This window comes from Misgurnus anguillicaudatus, chromosome 10 (genome assembly GCF_027580225.2).
Source record: "Misgurnus anguillicaudatus chromosome 10, ASM2758022v2, whole genome shotgun sequence".
NCBI classification, from domain to species: domain Eukaryota; kingdom Metazoa; phylum Chordata; class Actinopteri; order Cypriniformes; family Cobitidae; genus Misgurnus; species Misgurnus anguillicaudatus.
This window is the reverse complement of record NC_073346.2, coordinates 2,272,118-2,295,208: the sequence shown is the minus strand read 5'-3', so window position 1 is coordinate 2,295,208 and position 23,091 is coordinate 2,272,118. Positions and strand designations below refer to the sequence as shown.

The following is a 23,091-nucleotide window of genomic DNA, read 5'->3' as shown; positions in this document are numbered from 1 at the left end:
GTATAGTTCTGTCATGCTTTGTCAGATTCCAACAATTGTTCCAATTGTTTTGAAGTTTTTTAATAGAGATTGTTAAAATATAAATAACATATTTTTGAAAATTTGCTCATCCCAACTCAATTTGCCAGCACAGGTCACAAATGATGCAGCAGCAAACAGAAATGGAGAAAGAACAAGGTCTTCTACAGGGAAAATCATATATAAAACTATGGCTGATGGTTCTTTTGAAAATGTAAACAGGCTGTTGTAAACATACATTTGCATATAGCATATATATCGACCAAATCCATGCTGATTAGAGCATAAAAAACCTGAAAAGTGTTACATTTAGGTAAATTTAGAACAGATAAAAATGTGTGAATAATTTGAGATTAATTGCGAGTTAACTCATGAAATCATGCGATTAATCTAGATTAAATATTTTTATCGAGTTAACTCATGAAATCATGCGATTAATCTAGATTAAATATTTTTATCTATTGACAGCCCTACTTTAAAGATGGCCAAATGTAACCAAAATGACTTTTAAATACATTTTTCGGAGAGACTTTTATTTTGACGGGGTGATTTGTTATGAGTAATTATGGAAACGGAGTCTTCCGTTGTGGAAGAACCATCTGGGAACAACACAGACGCTGTATACCTTAACTTGGAGGCTTGGAACATAACATTAGGAATGCGTGGTTAAAGTTTGTTTTTAAAGAAGTTCCAGCTCGCGCGTGGGGAGTGTTTGTTTACTTTGTGTACCGCAGATTTATTTGTAAAGAAGCAAGTCGATGGTTGATGGATTTGTAGAGAGACTGTGATTAAAAGCACAACTAATATTGGATCTGACAAAAATGACACAGTATACACAGTAAGTAAAACATTTTACTTTATTTGAGATAACGTTACTGTGTTTTACTATTGCTTTGTAATAGAGGTCCAGTTGTAACATCTGTGTCTAAACACGTGTTTGACTGTTTTAATTTACTATCAGCATCAGGGCATCAGAATCTAAATTGCGGCCGGTAAGTCCCACCTTATCACCAACTTTTTATATTTCTACCGTTATATTACAGTCTGTAGTACTGTTAAGTGTTGCACCTTCATCAATCGTTTAATGTTCAAACGATTAATAAAGGTGCAACACTTAACAGTACAACTGTAATATAACGGTAGAAATATAAAAAGTTAGTGATGAGGAAGGACTTACCAGCCGCAATTTAGATTCTGATGCCCGCTTACTGTGTTGTATACGGTAATTTAGGGAAGTTGCGTTTGAAAGGTCCAACGCGTGATTTTTTTTCCCAAACCAGTTAAGCGCAAACCACGCCCCCTTACGTTACAACGCCACCCCGCAGCCATGACTCTCGCCTCTGCATCGATTTCATTGGTCAAAGGTGTTACGTAGTCACCTAAGCGGTTCAGACGTCTCCTTAAGGCAAGGCTGAATATTATGGATGCGAATTTGGCGCTGACAAACGGTAAGATAAGCCGCCTGATTGTTTATATAGCATTTAATTATCATCATAAAAACAATTAGGAGGTTTCAGTGAAAGTTTTTTTTATTATTATTTTAACTTAATGTTTATCGTATCCTATTTATATCCTCTGCAGCGGATTACGCTTGTTCTGGCTGTAATGAAGACCAAGCCTCACATCTGAATGTAAACATTTTCAATTAATTAAATGTTATGGCCAATTTCATGCAAATGTCAGCCTTTTTATGAAAAGTTTTTACCTAAAGTTTTAACTATACTGATCTCGGATGTTAATATTTGGGTATTATTATATTAGTATATATTATATTAAGGTTCTAAAACATGTGTCATTTTGTATAACATTCATAACACATGTATATTTCTCTAATCTAAAACAGAAAACATGAGTATAAATTATGATATTCATGATATATTTTTGATGTCTCCAGACTGCTATTCCATATCATGAAAAGTTTAGGAAAATGGTTCAGTATATTGTGTATATTTCTCTAATCTAAAACAGAAAACATGAGTATAAATTATGATTTCTCTGGTAATTTTTATTTTTACAGGACTGGTTACCTTCTGGGTATGATTATCATTTCTGCACCTATCGGTCGTACACTACACAAGGCACATCAAACTTGGACCACAAAAGTTTTGAGGTATCACTCAGAATTGCACTGAAAGAAATTTGTGAGGTGAAAGAATGGGTGAAAAAGCTTAGTGAGTCATCAGGAGTGAGTTGGAGAGTGGCAGTGACCAAACCAAGTAAGGGACAACGTGTGCTTTATAAGGTAAAATCAAATCAGTTTATTTATATATATATATATATATGCACATTAGATTCTTTACCCCAAATTTTAAGACAATTATTAAGTGTTATTATAAGAAGAAATCTATCACAATGGGAGGTTTTCCTAGTAATAAACTAGTAATAGTAATAAGTAGTAATAAATAGTAATAAACCACTTATGCAAAATATATAAATAAAAAATCTAACATGCCTAAGATTTGTCCACAATTCTGTATATTTGGTCATTCATGTTCTATATCTATCTATAGGCTCATTATAGGTGCCAGCATAATGTTTGTGTCCGATCAGGCATGGCTAATCAAAGACGGCTGTCAAAAAATACACAATGTGGGGCAAAAATGGTTTGCACTCTGGTAAATACTGTAGACGCAAGGGGAGCATCTAGTAGGTGAGTTAAAATTTGAAGATAGAATAATGAAGGGCTTTTGTAAGCCCTTTATGCGATTTGTTTTTATTTTTCAGGAGCAAAGATCCCCATATACCCACCTACCCAACCTCTGTGCGTTTGTACAATGTACATAATCATAACATCTTTGTTGCGGAGGCACTGAGGCACAGGGATGTGGGGGCCAAGGCAATTGAGACCCTGACTCAATTGTTTGAGATTGGGCACAACCCAACCTCAGCTCTGGCTGTACTTAAAAGTGACCTGCTGGCTGAGCATGGCAACAAATATGTATATGCCTCAGCCAACCGTACCCTTTGCCCAGACCTTCAGTTTTGCTACAGGTAAAATTTTACTAGGCCTATAAAAACAAATTAGTAGCTTTAACAGACAAATGTAGTCAAACAATCAATTTCATTTGCAGACTGTATCAGAAGGTGAATAAACAGGAGTTTGGAGAGCAGAGTGGGGAGGGAATGCTTGTAGCTTTGGAAAGGCAGGTAGAATCCTACAATGCATCATGTGATGACACCTGTGCTAAGCTTAGAATGTCCTCAGCAGGAACACCACTTGTAGCCATTTGTTCCCCCTTGATGAAAAGAACACACAGCCTTTCCAATAGTGGAGAAATGTGTTTTATGGATTCATCTGGTAACATGGACCGTGAGAACTGCAGGGTGTTTCTCCTTCTTACACACACCTGTGCAGGTGGTCTTCCTCTTGGTATAATTATAACCCAGTCAGAAGATGAGAGGACAATTAGTGAGGGATTGGAGCTGCTGAAGTCCTTACTGAAGAATGATTCCTTTGGAGGGCGAGGTGAGGCAGGCCCTTGTGTGTTTCTTACAGATTACTCAAAGGCAGAAAAGGGAGCTATAGCCCAGGTCTTTCCTGAAGCCAAACAGCTGCTCTGCATATTTCATCTTCTTCAAGCTGTGTGGAGGTCGTTGTGGAACAAAGAACACAAGGTTGAGATGAAGGACAGACAAACACTGTTCAGCATAGTCAAAGACATGCTTTATGCCAGGGAGATGAGTACAGTTGAATTACTCTATCAGCAAGCACTTGACAACCCTTTGACCACCAGGTAGGGAAAATAGTAGATAGGCAGAGGTAGCTTAAATATTTTACAAGTTCTTCTGGTATGATTAGCATCCAAATGCCTTAAATTAGTGTTTTTAGAGGGTTTTCCTGTATTGTTTTTATTTTATCTTTACAGAAACAAGAAGTTCTTGACCTATTTACAGAGTCTTTATAGTCGACGAGAAAGTTGGGCTCTCAGCTACAGGAGGGACTTGCCAACACGTGGCAATCAAACAAATAACTATGTGGAAGCTGCAATGCGTGTATTGAAAGACAAAATACTTCAAAGGACGAAAGCATTCAACCTTCCTCAATTATTCAACCTTTTCACCACCCGACTAGAGATGTACTATGAAGCACGTGTGACAGATATCGCACTTGGCCATTGGGAGGCATTTCACCGGTCAAGATTCCTTGCTACAGAAAGTAATATTAAACCATCTGATATTTCTCAGGTAATGTATACATTTTAATAAGAATCATACAGAAATTGATGGAGTGTTTTGTTTCTTTGTACTTTTATTTACTGTTTGTTTATTTTTACAAATACACAATACAAATACACCTTCATTTAATAACGACAATGAAAGTAAAAACAATAATGTAATGAAATGTTGTAATAAGTTATAACGCCAGAATGCTTAAAAGCTGAATGTTATTTTTGAGATCAGATGATGTTGTCCGATTACTTGCAAATTTACTGCGATGGTGTCAAGGTAGGAAATCTATTGTTTCCTCCGTGTCATGTGTGTGTGTGTGTGTGTGTGTGTGTGTGTGTGTGTGTGTGTGTGTGTGTGTGTGTGTGTGTGTGTGTGTTTGTTTACTCACCTCAGCCATGTGCTCATTAGAGCGATTCAGTTCACCTGTGTGTTGATTGTCTCGCTCCAGCTGATCATCATTGCATCACCTTCATAAATACTCACATGACTTTCTGTTCTCTGCCAGATTCTCACTCTATGTTCGGCTCCTGTGTGGCGTGGTTGTTTCGTGTCTGTTGGATTACGTGTCTCAGTTGGATTGTGTATTGTCGTCGACGTCTTCGTGTGGATGTTCCCGTGTTCAGCCTGGATTGCACCACTGCTCACCACTCCACCAACGCCGCACTCAATACCATCATCACCAACTTCCACCGTAGTCTACGCCACCATTGCCATCAACCCCGGACCGTGCTACTTCCGCATTGACTTTGCTTTCTCTCTCTTTGTTTATATATTTAATAAACATTGTCATATTTCACCTGCATTTGCTTCCACGCATTTCGTGTCATTACAGAAGAATCTGGCTAACATGGAAGCAGCAGGAGACCAACCCACCGCAACGCTCGAAGATAAAGTCATTGAGGATATGCAGAAAGCTGTCCACGCAATGGTGGCGAAAGTGTCCGAGCTCTCCCAGCGATCTCCACACACCACGCTACCCACTGCGCCACCCACGCCGCCCGCACCATCTTCACCTCCAGGGGGTAGTTTCTGTCCAGAACCACGGTTACCCATTCCCGAGAAATACTCCGGTGAGCCCAATTACTGTCGCACATTCCTATCTCACTGCTCTTTGCATTTCGCTCAACAGCCCCGGTCATTCTTCCTCGAGGAAACGAAGGTAGCATTCACACTCTCACTGCTGACGGGCAAGGCTGCCGTCTGGGGGACGGCGGTGTGGGAAAACAAGGACATCTGCTGCTCCTCGTTCTCCCTGCTATCCGAGGAAATGAAGAGGGTATTCGATCGCTCCGTCGTCGGGAAAGAAGCCGCCCGACTCCTCACTGAGCTCCGGCAGGGGGAGCGGTCTGTATCGGACTATGCCATCGAGTTCCGGACCCTGGCGGCGGAGTGCAGGTGGAACGAGGAGGCGCAGTGGGACCATTTCCTGCATGGGTTGGCGGACCGGATCCAGCGAGAGATCGTCACGGCGGAGTTACCGACCTCTCTCAACGGGCTGGTGGATTTGGTGATCCGGGTCGACGCACGACTGTCCATGGCAGCCAGAAGGAAGTCTTCCACCACGTCCCAGCAGCGTAGTGAACTGTTCAACCTTCCCAGCGAAGTCTCCACCGGCGTTCTCTCAGATCTAGAGCCCATGCAGGTGGGTCGAGCTCGGCTATCCCCGGAGGAGAGGAATAGGCGGAGATCCCAAGGATTGTGCATGTACTGTGGAGAGCCGGGTCATCAATGCCATAGGTGCCCGGTAAAAGACCAAGCCCGGTAGTAAAACAGAGGCTACTATCGGGCGGGATCTCTGCTCACAAGACCTCGACAACATCCCTTCTCCTTCCAGTGAGACTAAGGTGGTCCACCAAGTCACACATCGGTCACGCACTTCTGGACTCCGGAGCGGAGGGCAATTTCATCGACAGTTCCCTCGCACGTAAGCTTCAGATTCCATTCAAACCACTTACCCACCAGATAGCGCACTTCGCCCTCAATGGACATCAGCTTCCCACCATCAAGCACACCACCGCTCCTGTCACACTCATCACCTCTGGCAACCACACCAAAAATATCAAATTTTTCATCACTGACACTTCTCTCTCCCCCATTGTTCTCAGACATCCTTGGCTCCACTCCCATAATCCCAAAATTGACTGGAAACTGGGTTCTGTTACTAGCTGGAGCGAGGAGTGTCATAAGTCCTGTCTTGTCTCTGCCTGTTTAACTGTTTCTGAGTCTGTGTTTCAGGGGGAAGCAGTGGATTTGTCTAATGTGCCCGCGGAGTACCACGACCTGAAGGAGGTGTTCAGTAAGTCTCGGGCTGATTCTCTTCCTCCTCATCGTCCCTATGACTGTGCTATAGACTTATTGCCAGGTACATTTCCGCCTAAAGGCAAGTTGTACTCTCATGTCTTGTGTCATGTGTGTGTGTGTGTGTTTGTTTACTCACCTCAGCCATGTGCTCATTAGAGCGATTCAGTTCACCTGTGTGTTGATTGTCTCGCTCCAGCTGATCATCATTGCATCACCTTCATAAATACTCACATGACTTTCTGTTCCCTGCCAGATTCTCACTCTGTGTTCCGCTCCCGTGTGGCGTGGTTGTTTCGTGTCTGTTGGATTACGTGTCTCAGTTGGATTGTGTATTGTCGTCGTCTTCGTGTGGGTGTTCCCGTGTTCAGCCTGGATTGCACCACTGCTCACCACTCCAACAACGCCGCACTTAATACCATCATCACCAACTTCCACCGTAGTCTACGCCACCATTGCCATCAACCCCGGACCGTGCTACTTCCGCATTGACTTTGCTTTCTCTCTCTTTGTTTATATATTTAATAAACATTGTCATATTTCACTTGCATTTGCTTCCGCGCATTTCGTGTCATTACAGATGATCAATTGAACAACAAGGTCACATTGCAACTCAATGTGTTTGTGTCGTCCTGAGTTTGTTCTTAAAAGCTAGTCTGGCATGACCATTCTTTACAAGAATGCAAGTCTGTTCTTTGAATTCTTAGAATTTAGAAACATTCAGTGTGTCTATTTTATGTCTTTGTCACTGTTAGGTTGGAGAGAAGAAGTTTCAGGTGAAATCTTCCACATCAGGACACACTTATACAGTGGACATGGAGTTGGAGCTCTGCACATGCCCAGCTGGCCATAGCGGGGCACCATGTAAACACCAAGCAGCAATAGTGCAAAATTACAACATCACCTCTATCAACTTTCTCCCCACAACAGCTGAAATGAGGGCTGATCTGCTGAAAATAACAAAAGGTAATTATTTCTTTGCAGCCTAGGTTGTCACACATGGACTGACACTCTATTGAAATGCTACTGCACCTTCTTAAGATATTTGAAGAAATATGTATTGTTCATCATTTTCACAGCCTCAGTTTCTCTTGACTTCCTGACTCCTTTACGGCAAAAAATGCCTATATCAAGCACATTAGCTCCAGGTAAGTTTAAGTGAGAGATACAAGTATGTACCTTTATTATACATGTTTAATTCTTAACAAAACTTGTATAGCAGTGTGACATTAGTATACAATTGTTACAGATGTGCCTCCAAGACAAGAAACCTGCAATACTGATCATCAGTACTATCTTAGTGCTCAAGATGATGGTAAGTATAAAAGAAAGGATGGTGTTGTTTTTATTTACGCTTATTATCTTTCTATTGGATGTATATTGTACAGAAAGACCATATTTCAACATTATATTTTTATCTGTGTTTGTTATGAACAGTAGACCATCAGCTGGCCGTGTCTACCTTCAGCTCTGCACAATTACCCCCAGTGTCACCTACTCCTGAAGGCTCAAACTCCAACCTACCCTGTGTGCAGAGTAATTCAAAGAGTGGTGAGTCCATAAATCTCTAAAGTCACATTAAAGAGAAATTCAGCCATAATGTTCTCATCCATATGTTGTTCTAAACCTGTATTATTCTGTTGAATAAAGTCTTTTTAGTCTTATTATCAAAATATCTTGTTTTGTGTTTAACAGAATAAAGAAACTTGATGGTTTAGAATAACATGTAAATGATGACAGATTTTTTTTTACCTTTTGGCGTGGTGTCCCTTTAAAGATGCAGTTTGTATTATTTGCGCCGCTAGATGGCGCCAGATCAAACAATAACAATGATGTTGTTTACTGACGCTCTGAAGCAGCGTGGAATTATGGGATTTGTAGTCTTTAACTCAACCGCTGATGGCCATCAATCAGACGAGAACGAGAAATCAGGTTGATGGATAAGGTAATCAAGTCTTATAAATGTTGCGTTTGATGACATCGTTTATTTCATTATGTAAGTTTATATGTGACGAAAACGAAATTTTCAGTCATAGATATTACAGTATTAGTCCAAATTCGATGGTTAACACAGCACAGAATTACGTTTTCAACTTGCAATCTACAATGATTTTTCACATTATATATTGACAGTACAAATCTTATTGTGAAGTGTCTTAAAATGACCATTTATATTGCTGTACAATACCTCTTGATGTGCATATCATCCGTGGGAAGACACGCTGATTACAATCTACACACTAATGTTGTGATCGATATGATAGCATACGATTTTTGAAGGGTTACGAATCAAAACAATTCACCCATCGCGTAAAACACAAGCAGGATCAGAATCTCGGTCTAGTTAAATGTTGTCGTGAAACTCTCTCCATCCAGATAATGCAACACCAAATTGATCCTCCCTCGTTTTGTTCCAAACTCTTCTTGGGTCGTTTGGTTGGGCCGTACGCTATCAGGAGCTGACACAACCAGCGGCAGACGGTAAAGAGTAATCCATAAGTTCATAAGCAAGCGCGTAGCCCGACAGGCGCTAACACATAGTTCCGCATTTGTCCACGACACTGGCTGCGTCCGAAAACTCAAGGCTGTGAGGACTTGTTGCCTCGCTGCCTCACGAGGAAATGACTTCGAAGGCATGAAGGCAGCTCAGAGAAAGGCTTTCCGACGCACTTCAAAGGCAGCGTGTTTGAAATATAAACAGAGAGCACCTTTGTGATAACTAATCACATATTTGAAAACAACAATACTTATTTCTCGCTATAAATGCAATTAAAATGTGTAAAAAGTGAAAATATACGTTAATTTACACTAAATTTGTGCTCCAATCGCTTCCTTGGCCGCCATTTTATTTTTTCGAACTCGACCAGTGTTGTCATGTGTTTTACGTCAGTAAAGGCGGTGACACAGGGTCACATGGATATTAACGTCATTGACAGGAGACTGCACTGCCCCATAACAATGTTTTGAATGGCAATTTTCTCACGATTTACAAGTAGTTGAAAACATTACAGATATTGATAGTAATCAGCTGGACAAAATATATAACACTGGCCTAGTGGTTTTTGGACATTTTACTGCAAATATCTTACAAATTGCACCTTTAACATCCTCAGAAACCCTTGAAACTTTGTAAATCCTAAGGAACTGCCATTAGGTATTTTTACTTAATCGTATATTTTGAGAGGATCTCATGCTTGTACATAAGCTATACGCAAGCTGTTCTAAACTATACACCATTTATTTCTCTATAAAAAGTCTAAAACTATTAGAAAACACATGGGTTAAGTGTTTCTAATTAGTTTTTCCTGAATGTTTCAAAATGTTAATTAGTAAATTAGTTAATGCAAATACAGTATTATTAATGAATTCTATAAATGAATGCTTTCAGGTTATAAAGCCATATTCAAATCATATTCGGACTCTTGTTTACAGTAAAGGATGAGTGAAATTACATTCTCTCTGTGCAATAAGTGTTTTTATAGCAGTTGTATGTAAAAATTGTCTTTGTGTACAGTGGCAGTTTTGTGTTTTATCCATTTAATAAAAATGTTTTTATATGAGTAGTAGTTATCACATTAGTGCAAATAAAGGTGTGCTTTCGAGTTATGGGGTACTTGGATGACAAAGGCCTATGCTGACTGGTCTTTGCAGTGTCCCTTCAAATTGAACCCATCTGATTTCTTTTGAATTCTAGACTTAGACTGCATTATAATAAGGTACTATTGTTTACAGCGCTATATTAACTCTCATATCCAAATTTTAACAATGATTTAAGTTAAATAAATTTACGCCCACATTACTCACATTTAAGAGGCTCACAATTTAGTCAAACTTTACCTGCATAATGTTAAAACAAACTACAAGGACAAAACATAACTCTTTGATTGAATATGACTGAAAACAAAACTATTATTTTTAAAGATTTTTGAATGTATTTTCTTGTTGACTACTTTCAAGACTCTGATAAGGTTAGGATACTTTTCAGAATATTTATTGTGTATGAATATTTTTCTTTTGTACAGTAAACAAATCTCAATGTTAAGCTCCTCTTCTGTTTCTTTTTTATAGCATATAAATGCGTTGTTTTATGCACCCATTTAAACTGTGTGCACCGTTTCATTTTCTATGCGCGTTTATCCCTTTTGTATTTTGGATATTTACAATAAAATAAGATTAACGGGGCGTGGAATGAGCGCTGTGATGTAACTGACCAATGAAATCGAAGCAGAGGCGAGAGTCATGGCTGCGGGGTGGCGTTGTAACGTAAGGGGGCGTGGTTTGCGCTTAACTGGTTTGGGGGAAAAAATTACGCAGGTCCAACACTTAACAAAGCTTTTATCATATAACTGTGGTATATAACATTATGTGTATGTAAGAGCATTAATAAGTTATTAATAAGGACTTATCAGCCATGGTTTAGATTCTGATGCGTGCTTACTGTGTTGTATACGGTAATTTAGTCATGTCGAGTTGAAAGTTTTGTTTCTACTTTACCATGTTGTCATTTATGTGTATAATCTTTAGCACCCAGAATCTTTTGTGGCTCAAACATATGTGTGTTCGGCTGCTATTTTTACACATTAAGGTTTGGAAAACATTTCCTCACATGTAACGACGGGGAATGAAGTTATCCAATCATAGCAGTGGGCGTTTACGTCCAGGTCTTCAATGCGGCATGCCCCTTCAAACGAACCATTTCTCCAGAGAGCCACTAATTCATGTTACAAAATAGCCTATTACTTATTGCTTTTGATGTTTTCGAATGTAAAAACCGTGTGAACATCATAAGTAGATGTCACAAGGTGACGATCTTTTTTTTTCTTTGGGGCGGAACCAAAATTATGGAAGTTTGGTTCCGCCCGGAAGTGTTTCCGCCCGGACCGGAAAAGACGAACACCGGACTTCCGGTAAGCGCCGCGGGCGGGAAAACCGCCGAATTAGATGCACCTGTGCCAAGTTATGAAGAGCGGTTGGTGATTGGAGGACACGCTAAACAGGGCAGTACTTAAGACCAAGTTTAATCACAGTTCAGAGAAGCTTTTTGGTGTGTGTGGAAGCGCTGTGTTGTGCTCATTTGGCGTGTTGCTGGTGGTTGTCGGAACTCTCTCTCTCTCACAGGCTGGAGTCGTATGGTGGCGAAGGCATTCGTGGACCTAAAAGGGAAACGGGAAAGGAATATATTGAAACGGAACTGAGACGGGCCTCGATGTGAGTACTCAGATTATATTGGAAACGCATTGCTATTTATCTGCCTTTGTGATAGCTACCTCCAGGAGAAGGAGGGCGGCCCTACCCCTAAAATAGCGCGGTGGGTGAGCCGAAGGAATCCATACTGAAGCAGTCACAACGACGATACTACCAACTAGGCCGTATATTTCATCGCCAGATCCAACCTAAGCGAAGTGGAGGAAGACGGGTGTCCTTTGTGTTCACTAGAGTGTGGTGGGTGAGTCCTTGTGCTGTGGAAACCTTTATTTTGACGTGGTGCTGTATATTGCTGTGGATTGCTGTGCATTATTGTGTGTCTTGTCAGATAAACCCCCGCCTTCATACACGTCGTCGAGGGAGGACGAAGAGGCTGTCGGCCCTTATATACTTCAGTATAGAATATGTTGTGAGTGTGCTCCAGGTCTAAGGTAACAGTACGGTGCCTCGGAACGATCTTTCCCCGTCTAGACATTGGGTGAAATTGGAGAGAGTGGCGGTGGAGAACAGAAGGACTAGCAGACGTGTGAGTACGATCAGGGGCTGTCATTTTGGATGTGTTCAACTGTATAGGAATTGCTGTTGCAGAGTGAGAGGTGTAGGAACTTCACCGTCCCGAGGCCTCTACAAAGGGGCGCCCCTGTCCAGTGTTCGATCGCCTAACGGTAGTGAGGAGAGGGCAGCGCTCGGCCCGGTGAGAAGGTGTGACGTCCACCCCTCTGTAACCATCGAGCCAGTCGAGAGGGTTCGCCCCCGACGCCACGTAGGAACTGCTTGTCCCATCAGACACATCGCAAACATTTGACGTAAGCCTGCCACATTTGCTAGAAGTCATATATACTAACCTCTTTGAGCCCGTTCATCGACAGATACGGAGAACACACTGTGTCCGATCGGCACGGAGTGAGCGCCACGAGGAAGAAACTTGTACTTACGGTACGCTGTGTCCAGCAGAGAGGTGAGAGCCATACGAATCGAATTAACTGCACCTTTGTGTCCTAGTCATCACCTGTGGAGAAGGAAAGAGAGAGAGTGAACAACACGAGAAGGAAACGAGTGAAACTTGTACTTACGGTACGCTGTGTCCAGCAGAGAGGTGAGAGTCATACGAAGTGGATTAGTTGCACCTTTGTGTCCCAGTCGCCCCTGTGGAGAGATAGAAAGGAAAAGTGAGCGGCACGTCCAGAACTGTGCGAGAACAAGGGAGAAGGCTCCACAAGTTAAGCTAGGTGCTCAAACAGGACGTTACTTCTAACACTCACACTGCTTTGATTTCTGCCTCCAGGAAGAAGGAGGGCGCCACGGATAGTAGAGACCAGGCAGGAGCCTGAGTCTCCTACCCCAGTCTACCGGGCCTTGGACCCCGCCCCCCCCCCCCCCCCCCGTTGTCCCCTTCCTCCCTGTCACCCTCTTGGCCGTGGCCTACCTGGAGGACAGAGCCAGATACTAGTTTTAATTTCCCTTCCCCATTTCCCCATTACATTTTAAATATTTAAGCCAATAAATAAAGAGTGTTTTTATACTTACCTGTCCTCGTTGTTGTCTGGTCATTGGGTTGGTTTTGGGGACCTCCTCGAGGTGGAAGTTGAGAAGGGGCGTGGCTCTAGCCATAAAGCATAGCCAGCCCCTGGGTGTGACATAGACATCAGACAACAGTATAAAACAATAAAATCCACATATTCATGGCCCCTTTAACGGAGAGGTAGAGCATTTCACAAGATAATCAGAAACATAAGGGTCTTCCTGTATTTTTTCCCAAAGTTTGATAATTTAAAAGATAGTTTGAGATAGTAAAAAAGCCTAAATTGTATAAAATATGTGGTATATTCAGTCAATAATGCATTTTAATAATTGTAACCAGTAAAATCTTAATCACCTTAATAGAGAGCAAACTCCACATGCACATACTTTTTTATTAAGAAATAGCCATTTTCAATGTTAAATGCTATTGGCTGAAACGTCAGCACAATTTTAGGATATTAATTTCTTTGGCCAAGAAAGTAACATTCTATATCTGAAACAGTCATTCAATAGACAAGTGTTTATGTGATGCCTGAGATCTATATGCTATCAAGACATTCCCAAATCATTGACCTTATCCAAATACTTATGGTCAAAATTAATTGTAACATTTTTATTTTGACTTTTGTTTAATTTGTAGAATGTGCACTTGTACTGTATATACCATCACAAGTTAACTCTTTTTGGCACTGTAATGACGATGTAAATGATGTTGATGTTATCAGTATATTCAGAGCCCAGATGGATTTTATGTTTGGTTACCGAGTTGATAGACTAATGTGAAGGCCCACTATCTCACAACCAAAATTAAGCTTTTATCTATATTTTGAAATATATTTGCCAGATTAAAACAAAAAACAACAGAAAAAGTTGAAAATGTACATGCAATCATAATTTTTATTGTGTTTTGGGAGTTTCTTAAACAATAACAAAAAATAAGCAGTACACTATGTAGAGTAACTTAGATTGCAAATATTTGCTTGCATGCTCAATAGTATGTCTATGAATGACCAACACTTTTAAAAGGATTGTGTTCAACATGCATTTTTAACCAAATAATTAAATGATGGAGATTATTGTTTAATAAACAATTTTTTATAAACACCAACCATCGTTACTTTTAACCTTATTATCTATGCCCAGTGCTGTGACAGCCTTAAAATAATTACAAATGTCACAGAATTTATTTGTGCATTAAAGGATCTCTTTGCCAAATAAAAATATACGTATTACTGTCTAAACACAAATACCTGCTGCAGTTTTCCATGCTTTGTCTTTTTTTAGCATTTTTCAAAACTGTAGTGAGAACAAACCTGTGCCCCAAAAGGGAAGACAATTCTGAATTCATAAAATGAAACAAAGCATTATGTGGTCCATATATTCACCCTGCACCAATACTGATAATTAATCTTATTAGTGACAGATGATCCTTCTAGAGTATGCTGTTTCATAAGGATATCAGACGATGTTAAACTGGCAGACAGATGCCTTTTCAGCACGGCAGTCCTCATCAAACCACTTGCCATTTGCTGTGCTGGACAGGATGGCGCAGTTTTGACTGCGGCCACCATCAGGCTGGTGGGTAATTTCTGATTCCCAGTTTTTGAAACGTTGAGTGGAGCCTGTCTGGTCTATCCATTGCCCTTCCATTAATAAGTCATTGATACCCAACCAGATGTGCCCTTCTGGACCGATGGTCTGGCGAACGTATGCAAACAACTGATCATTCTCATCAATGGATAGAGGGCTGCTAAGTGTGCCACCTTTGGCAATGCAGTCATCGTTTGCACTGTGAAAAGTCTTCTTGACTGTGTCTGCTAGAAAACATTTGCCTGGGATCTTGATTCCTTTCAAGCAAACTGAGGAAGAAAAGTTGAAGAGTCAGTAAACTGAAACAAAAACAAAAGTCCAGCAGATGTTTCAAGCAAGTTGCTACACAATATTAATACGATTATGACCTGTGACTAACACACAACAGACAACTTTGAATTCCATCTCAAAAATCCACCTGCAGGTGCATGGGAAATATTTTTTAAAGCGCATATACAGTACATCAACATAAAAATTAAGCTGTGGGGATCCTTTAGTGTTGTTTATCTAGATCTCGACCTTTTAGCCAGTAGAACATTAAAAACATCAAGGGACTACGGATTGACTAGTTCTGGATCGGCTAGTTCTGTATATTGTATCATTAGCCAGTCAGCTTTGTCAAGACATTGCATTGAAATGAGGATGTTAACAAGTCGTTTTAAAGGACCACAAGTAATACATTTGTACTCTACTAGTCAAATGTTTGTAAAGACTTTGTTAAAATAACATTTCATGAAATGAAAATCTCAGAATTTGTGAATGCATACTTGAAAAGAGATTCGTAGAGAAATAATTAAAACTGAGCTGTTGTGTCCAAACCATATGACTTGTACATATTTCAGTTCACTTTTCTCTTATCCCTGAGTATATAGGAACTGGGCTTTTATTTAATACCTGTTTGCAAAGCTTGCTGTTCCTTTAACAGATTGAGATCCTGCACAATCTCAGCAATCTGCTTTTTCAGCTCCTCGATAGCAGCACTGTTCACCGAATCTGAGGTTTTAACCAAACAAGTAAAGTTTCAATTCATTAAATGAATTATGCAACCTCAGTACTCTACTACCAACTGCATTAACACAAACAGAAAGCCAGTTCAAACATGGATAATGAAATATTTAATGTCGGAAAGAAATCTTGTACTTCGAAAGAACAAATGTAATGTTTATCTTAATAACATGTATATGTTACCTTTCTTTTCATTTCTTTTCTTTGTAGAGCTCTGTTCCACTGCAGCCTGTACCACACTAAAAAGACAAAAAAGCAGTTTTACGGATTTAAAATCCATATTTTTTGATAGAAGCAAAGAGACACAAGCCACAGTAATCTGTTGCAGTACCAAAGTAAATCCTGACTGCATAACAGCATGTTGACATGTAACAGAACAGATGATTTTAATTTAACGGCATGTTAAACAGACGCACAAGCTTTTCTCTTTGAGGCTCCATTGGGAAACATTGATGCAATACTGCATTATTTTGTTATTTTCTACACATTCCTGATTTGGATTACATCAGACTGATTACATCACTCAGTAAAATTATTAAACCACCATATCTTCTGAACTGGGTGGAGTGTCATCTGTTCACTCACAGATGCTTGGCAAGTGTAAAAACACTTGAAATACATGGCTGGAATATAACAGTTTTATAAGCACTTAAAGATAACAAAGTTTCATAAGCACAATATTACAGTGGCCGACAGGGGTCACTGCACTGCAATGAAAGAAAACACACGCAAATAGAAAAAATACCAGCAAATCAAGAAAACATCATCAGTTTGACAACACATGCGCTGCAGATACTCGTAACACAAACAAATACAGAACAGGAATGAATGTGTTTCAAGGGGGTCACAAAAAGTGATGCACCGGTCTGGGAAATGTTGGCCGTTTCTCAAACGAAATAGGCTGGAACGGCAAGTGGAGTTGTGTGTCATTTGCATAACACTGGTAAAAAAAACTCATGTTTCCAAATGACAGAACCCAGGGATGTCATGTATATAGAAAATAGCAATGGTCCAAGCACTGAGCCTTGAGGTACGGAGATGTTGGGGTTCGGAGACGTCACCTCTAAAGGATACTCTAAAAACGCCTGAAAAGTAAGACCTGAACCTTAGTAGTGCCGTCCCAGAGACACCCATAGCCTTGAGGATGTGGTGATTGACAAACGTCGGAAGTGTCAAAAGCGGAGGATAGATCCAGTAGGATCAGTAGAGATGATTTGGAGGCTGCCTGTGCCTGCCTTAAGGCTTCAATGACTGAGAGCAGCGCATTTTCGGTGGAGTGACCGCTCTTGAAACCAGACTTGTTACTGTCCAGGAGGTTATTTTGTGTAAAGAAGAAGGAGCTGGTCAGAAACAACATGCTCAAGAGTCTTGGCAATGAAGGGAAGGAGAGATATGGGTCTGTAGTTCTCTAACTTTGCAGGATTAAGTGTGGGTTTCTTCAGCAGTGAGTTTATCCAGGCTTCTTTAAAAGCTGTGAGGAATGTATCAGTGGAAAGAGATGAGTTGATAATGTGGGTGAGAGAAGGGATAAGCAATGGAGAAATGGCCTGAAGGAGATGGGTGGGTATGGGATCTAACAAGCAGGTAGTCGGGTGGTTAGAAGCAACGATCTTGGAAAAATCCACTTCAGATAGGAGAGAGAAAGAGGGAGCGAGCATGCATCAGAAGTTTAAGCATGCGCAAGAGGCGGCGGCGCAGAGAACTGACTGTTGATAGTGTTCGTATTCTTCACAAAGAAAGAAGCAAAATCATCAGCCGTTAAGTCAGATGAAAGTGGGGGGGCAGGCGGACAAAGAAAAGTAGAGAAGGTCTTCAACACTGTAAAAAATGATTTGTTGACCCAACTTGACTTGGTCAAGTCATCTTATTGCATTGACTCAGTTAAGTTTAGCCAACATTAGGAGTTAAGTTAACTCAACTTATATGTATTTGTTGAAATAACTTGCAGTAAATTGGGCCAACATACCATATCAATTAATAAGCAATTAGATTTTTTTGTTAAGTAAACTTGAAAACATATTGGTTGAACTTAATTTTTCATGTTTTTACAACCATTAACAAAGTCTAATTGACATAAAATAGTAAGTTTTCCTCAACATCACAACTTAACTTTTTGAGTTTATTAGACTTCATTGCTTTCTTTGACAAGAAGTTCTAGATATCTGCCTGAAACCAGATTTTTTAAAAATGAAATCAACACAACTGCAAAATTGAAACTCTCAGCATTTATTTTTCCTTGCAAAGATATGAAAACATTACAAGAAAAACTCTCACATATATTCAGCTCACATAAGCACATGCAAACTTCTTTATGCACAGACTCATTCTTAAAGAATGGTATCAGATATTTTCATTGCAGGAACAACTGTACATGAAGAATTCACTATAAGCTGTGTTTAACAACTTCAAATAAAAGTCTTCAATTCCCAATCAAATGTCAGACATGACAAGGAAAGAGAAGCAGGACAAGGTAACAAGAACACAGTCTGTTTAAAAAAAATTCTAGAATACCAATGTTAAAATATACACCTCACAAAAACACGTGCAAACTTCTCTATGCACTCGGGCTGCACAATAAGTCGCATGTGAATATCACATGCATCTTGTAAGTAATGCCGATTCCTTGATTAGTAGTAAATCGCCATCAGCTGCTTTCAGATGGAGCGGCATTTACTACACAGAGACATTCGGGGCAATTTCGCATTTACCATCGCAGACGTATTGCCTGCGACATGCATGCAGTATGGCCCAGCTTGTCAGTGAACCACGGCTCTGTGCAGCAAATGCAGCTCCATCTGAAAGCAGCTGATGGCGATTTACTACTAATCAAGGAACTGACGAGATGTGCATGGTATCGCATGCGATTTATCGTGCAGCTCTACTATGCACAGAACCATTTAAGAGCCAAAATAGTACAAATAACTCTCCTTGTCATTATCAGATTTTCCTAACAGCTTATAGTGAATTATTCATGTACAGTTGTTCCTGTGTTTAACAACTTCAAATAAAACAGTGTCTTTAATTCCCAATCAAATGTCAAACATGACAAGGAAAGAGGAAGCAGAACAAGGTAACAAGTGAACAGTCTGTTTAAAAAAATTTCAAGAATACCAATGTTACACTTAAAGCGATACTCCATTGTTTTGTCATATTAAACCATGTTATTACCTTAACTAAGAAGAGTCAATACACACCTCCATCATCTCAGCGCGCGCACTTAAAGGAATAGTCTACTCATTTTCAATATTAAAATATGTTATTACCTTAACTAAGAAGAGTTGATACATCCCTCTATCATCTGTGTGCGTGCACGTAAGCACTGGAGCGCGCTGCGACGCTTCGATAGCATTTAGCTTAACCCCATTCATTCAATTGTACCATTTAGAGATAAAGTTAGAAGTGACCAAACACATCAACGTTTTTCCTATTTAAGACGAGTAGTTTATACGAGCAAGTTTGGTGGTACAAAATAAAACGTCGTGCTTTTCTAAAAGAGGAACTATATTTTATGACGTAATAGCACTTTTGGGAGTACTTCGACTTGTCGCAGTAACACCCTCCCTCTCCCATTATGAGAGTGAGAAGGGGAGCGGACTTTTCAGGCGAGTCGAAGTACTCCCAAAAGTGCTATTACGCCATACAATATAGTTCCTCTTTTAAATCCGCTTAGAAAAGCGCTATGTTTTATTTTGTACCACCAAACTTGCTCATATAACTACTCGTCTTAAATAGGAAAAACGTTGATGTGTTTGGTCACTTCTAACTTTATCTCTAAATGGTACAATTGAATGAATGGGGTTAAGCTAAATGCTATCGAAGCGTCGCAGTGCGCTCCAGCGCTTACGTGCACGCACACAGATGATAGAGGGATGTATCAACAATTCTTAGTTAAAGTAATAACATATTTTAATATTGAAAATGAGTAGACTACTCCTTTAAGAGCTGTGGCGCTTGGCGACACTTTGGTGGCATTTGGCTTGGCCCGGTTCATTCAGTGGTGCCGAGCAGAGATGAGGTTGGAAATGACCAAACACATTGTCTTCCCCACTCAATACGAGTACACATGATCAAATATGGTGGCACAAAATAAAACACGGCGCCTTTAAAAGCGGGCTAAAAAGGGTAACTATATTGTATGGTGGAATAGCACTTTTGGGAGTACTTCGACTCGCCTGAAAAATCTGCTCCCCTTCTCCCTCTCATAATGATTATAGTTACCCTTTTAAACCCACCCTCAAAAGCGCCACATTTCACCTTGCTCCACCATATTTGATCGTATATCTACTCATACTAAATAGGGAAAACAATGTGTTTGGTCATTTCTAACTTCATCTCTGTTTGGTACCATTGAATGAACTGGGCCAAGCCAAGCGCCACCAAAGTGTCGCCGCACGCCACAGCCCCTAAGTGCACGCACCAAGATGACAGAGGCATACACTAACTCTTCCTAGCTAAAAGGATAGTTCACCTTAAAACAAATTTTTTATACGTTTTAGCCCACCTCAGGGGCACCCAAGATGTAGGTGTCTTGGTTTCCGCGGTAGTTTCACTTTTGATATTTTTAGGTCAAACCGTTGCTGTCTGTCAGCCATACAACGCAGGTCCACGGTCACCGACCAAACGCAACCCCAAAGAGCATGCACAGAAAAGTCCAAACTCAACAACTGCCCATCATAAGTACACATTGATGGCCCAAGACACGAAACGAGCGGTCCGTGCGAGAAAACGAACACCATCCACATTGTTCTTGCCCCCCGCACCCAACCACGTCTGCGCTCAGCCCGCGCATGCACCGGAAGTGATCTCCTGGATGAGTTCGCGCGAGCATACGTAATTGTTTTCTTTCATGTCGGTTTAAACATCCCGGATAAGCACAAATTAGTACAATTTCTATTAGCTGTCTTACCTACAATCTCTGTTCTGTGTAAACAATGAGTGACATACACGTGCGAGAGATCACTTCCGGCGCATGCGCAGACCAACCACAGACGCGGCTGTGCAAAAGGGGCAAAAACAATACAAATAGTGTTCGCTTTCTCACACAAACTGCTTGTTTCGTGTCTAAGGCCATCAATGTGTACTTACAATGGACAGTTGTTTAATTTGGACTTCCCTGTGAATGCTCTCCGAGGCAATGCCCACCAAGTGACCATAGACCTGCACTACACGACTGACAGACAACAACGGTTTGACCTAAAAACATCAAAAGCGAAACCACCATGGAAACAAAGACACCCACATCCCGGATGCCCCTGAGGCAAGCCAAAACATTAGAATTTAATTTCAAAGTGAACTATTGCTTTAAGGTAATAACAGTTTAATATGACAAAACGATGGAGTATCCCTTTAAAACAATAATATCTAAAATAACAATGGTCTTAAACTTTAAAACAGTGTAACAGTGTAAATGCTTATAGTAACAAGGAGAAGAAAATAGTTTCTTATCTCAGCAACTTGCTCTTCAAAGAGTGAACTCTTGCGGTGCAAGAGTGTGATCCAACTCCAATGAACAGGCGTTGTATCACTTCAAAAGTGAATTTTAATTCCTTTGGATAGTCAAGGTTTAATGCGTACACCAGGCCCATCAGGTTCAGAAAAGCATTAGGTATGTCACTCAGGTGACGCATCACCACTTCTTCCTCAATCACCAGGGCAACGTCATTGTAGAATTCTGGGAGAGGCTCCACATTTTCCACAACCACTAGGATTCCGATCACCACGCCCTTGATCACATCCTCTTCATGGTCACTGGGCTTTGTAGAATGAAAAGAAAATTAAGGTACTATTACTTATAACCAATTTCACAAACAATTTAAAGTCCCCAGACCCCTGCAAATTAAGAGATCTAATGTTCAATTTTCCCTTGTTTTGCCTTGGGGCGGTGTTTCCCAGTCCTGGTCCTCGAGCGCCCCCTCCCGGAGAGTTTTGGATGTCTCCTTTTTTTAACACACCTGATTTGACTCATCAGCTTGTTAGGGACACATGTTTACCATTTTGGAAGGAGGCTGATGAGTCAAATTAGGTTTTTTAAATAAGGAGACATCTAAAACTTTCTGGGAGGGGGTGCCCGAAGACCTGGGGCCTCATTTATCAAACGTGCGTACGCACAGAAGTGTGCGTAAAGTGTGCGTAGGAACAGTTTTACGCAAAGTGTGGAATTTATCAAATTGCACTTATACGTAGAAATGTGTCTAAATATACGCACACCTCTGAGTATGCGTACGCAGAGCATCTAGTGGTAGAATAGCGATACTACATATAGGACCCTGTTCCAGTGAGTAAAGAAGTGTCTATTTTTTATCCACAAGCAGGTGTTAAAAATGATTAATGTCAGTATGGTAACAGCAATTAAGTATAATGATTTATCTGTGATGTGTATCTGTGAAAGCTCTACATGTGATTTGTATAAATGAAGTCTCCGACAAATGCTTGACACAGTGCAATGGCTTATCTTGCGTTATTGGAAGACTTGGCAAATAATCCATTCCGCCGGTAGCGCGTTGTCAAAGATCGCGCCAATGATGCTGGTTATATTTGCTGCTGTCCAAGGTGGAAAGTTGTCTGTCCTCCTCCAGTTGCACTCGTTTCACGTCGGTGTGCTGTGACGCGTTTATTTATTTTTTTGGGCTGATAATTTAATGTCAAACAACTTTTTTTATTTCTGGAAGTGTTCCTCACTGGTAATTCCTCCCGCACTAAGTAAACCAAACAGGATGTGTTATTAGGATTTAACATCATCCACCAGTAACTCAATTTCTGTGTCTGTAAAATTCCTCTTTTACGCTCTCTTTGTCATTATTGCGATGAGGGAAAAAGCACAACCACGTGACATATAACGGGAGGTGTTGTCACCATATATGGTTCATTGGAGGCGTTTCGGAATGCAAATGACTATGAACGTGCTCGAGCATGGTGCTTAAGAACAAGTGGGATTTATCATCAAGGATTACTTACTGATGTGCGTACGAACCACGTGCTCACGTTTGATAAATCCCGATTTTTTTGTACTTATGCACATTCTAAATTTCATTCGTAGGTACAAATATAGAACATTTTCTACGCAATGTTGATAAATGAGGCCCCAGGATTGGGAAACAATGCCTTAAAGGTTTCAGCTTACCTCGCATATCTTCATGAATTTAGATGGAGTCTCTCGCATGTATCACGGCAGCCCAAGCAATGCTGCAGTCCTCATCCTTTGGTTTGTTGTCTGTAAAATATATGATGGTTAAAGTACCTCCTTTATTGGTTCAATCCTTTGTTTTTCTTTTCATTTATCCTTTC

At 40.5% G+C, this 23,091-nt stretch overlaps 3 protein-coding genes across 17 annotated transcripts; 2 read left to right on the top strand and 1 right to left on the bottom strand.

Annotated features, from left to right (window-relative positions):
- Positions 1–1,278: 1,278 nt before the first annotated feature.
- LOC129435395 (uncharacterized) lies at positions 1,279–7,381 on the top strand. 14 transcript variants are annotated; one of them, XR_012371398.1, is made up of 11 exons: positions 1,279–1,466; positions 1,600–1,649; positions 2,036–2,260; positions 2,529–2,668; positions 2,743–3,009; positions 3,090–3,752; positions 3,885–4,203; positions 4,420–4,464; positions 4,694–5,258; positions 6,424–6,550; positions 7,242–7,381. XR_012371398.1 is itself a non-coding variant. In XM_073871793.1 (11 exons), the coding sequence occupies exons 1-10, from the start codon at positions 1,439–1,441 to the stop codon at positions 6,444–6,446; spliced, it is 2,325 nt and encodes a 774-aa protein (XP_073727894.1). In that variant the 5' UTR covers positions 1,279–1,438; the 3' UTR covers positions 6,447–6,484; positions 7,242–7,380. The 14 variants fall into 14 exon arrangements, 8 of the variants coding, with proteins under 8 accessions (XP_073727894.1, XP_073727893.1, XP_073727892.1 ...); XR_012371397.1 differs by lacking the exon at positions 7,242–7,381 and adding an exon at positions 6,743–6,875; XM_073871793.1 differs by having other exon boundaries at positions 6,424–6,484; positions 7,242–7,380.
- On the top strand, positions 7,302–10,046 carry LOC129414517 (uncharacterized). The gene is made up of 4 exons (XM_073871794.1): positions 7,302–7,452; positions 7,566–7,634; positions 7,736–7,801; positions 7,924–10,046. Exons 1-4 carry the CDS (start codon positions 7,302–7,304, stop codon positions 8,055–8,057), a joined length of 420 nt encoding a protein of 139 aa, XP_073727895.1. The 3' UTR covers positions 8,058–10,046.
- A 4,036-nt stretch (positions 10,047–14,082) lies between these two features.
- Positions 14,083–16,684, bottom strand: clec3ba (C-type lectin domain family 3, member Ba). Of its 2 annotated transcripts, XM_055209745.2 has the most exons (4): positions 16,139–16,684; positions 15,991–16,046; positions 15,697–15,795; positions 14,083–15,071 (listed from the first exon to the last, which is right to left on the bottom strand). In XM_055209745.2, the coding sequence occupies exons 1-4, from the start codon at positions 16,165–16,167 to the stop codon at positions 14,671–14,673; spliced, it is 585 nt and encodes a 194-aa protein (XP_055065720.1). In that variant the 5' UTR covers positions 16,168–16,684; the 3' UTR covers positions 14,083–14,670. The 2 variants fall into 2 exon arrangements, with proteins under 2 accessions (XP_055065720.1, XP_055065719.1); XM_055209744.2 differs by lacking the exon at positions 16,139–16,684 and having other exon boundaries at positions 15,991–16,132.
- Positions 16,685–23,091: the final 6,407 nt, after the last annotated feature.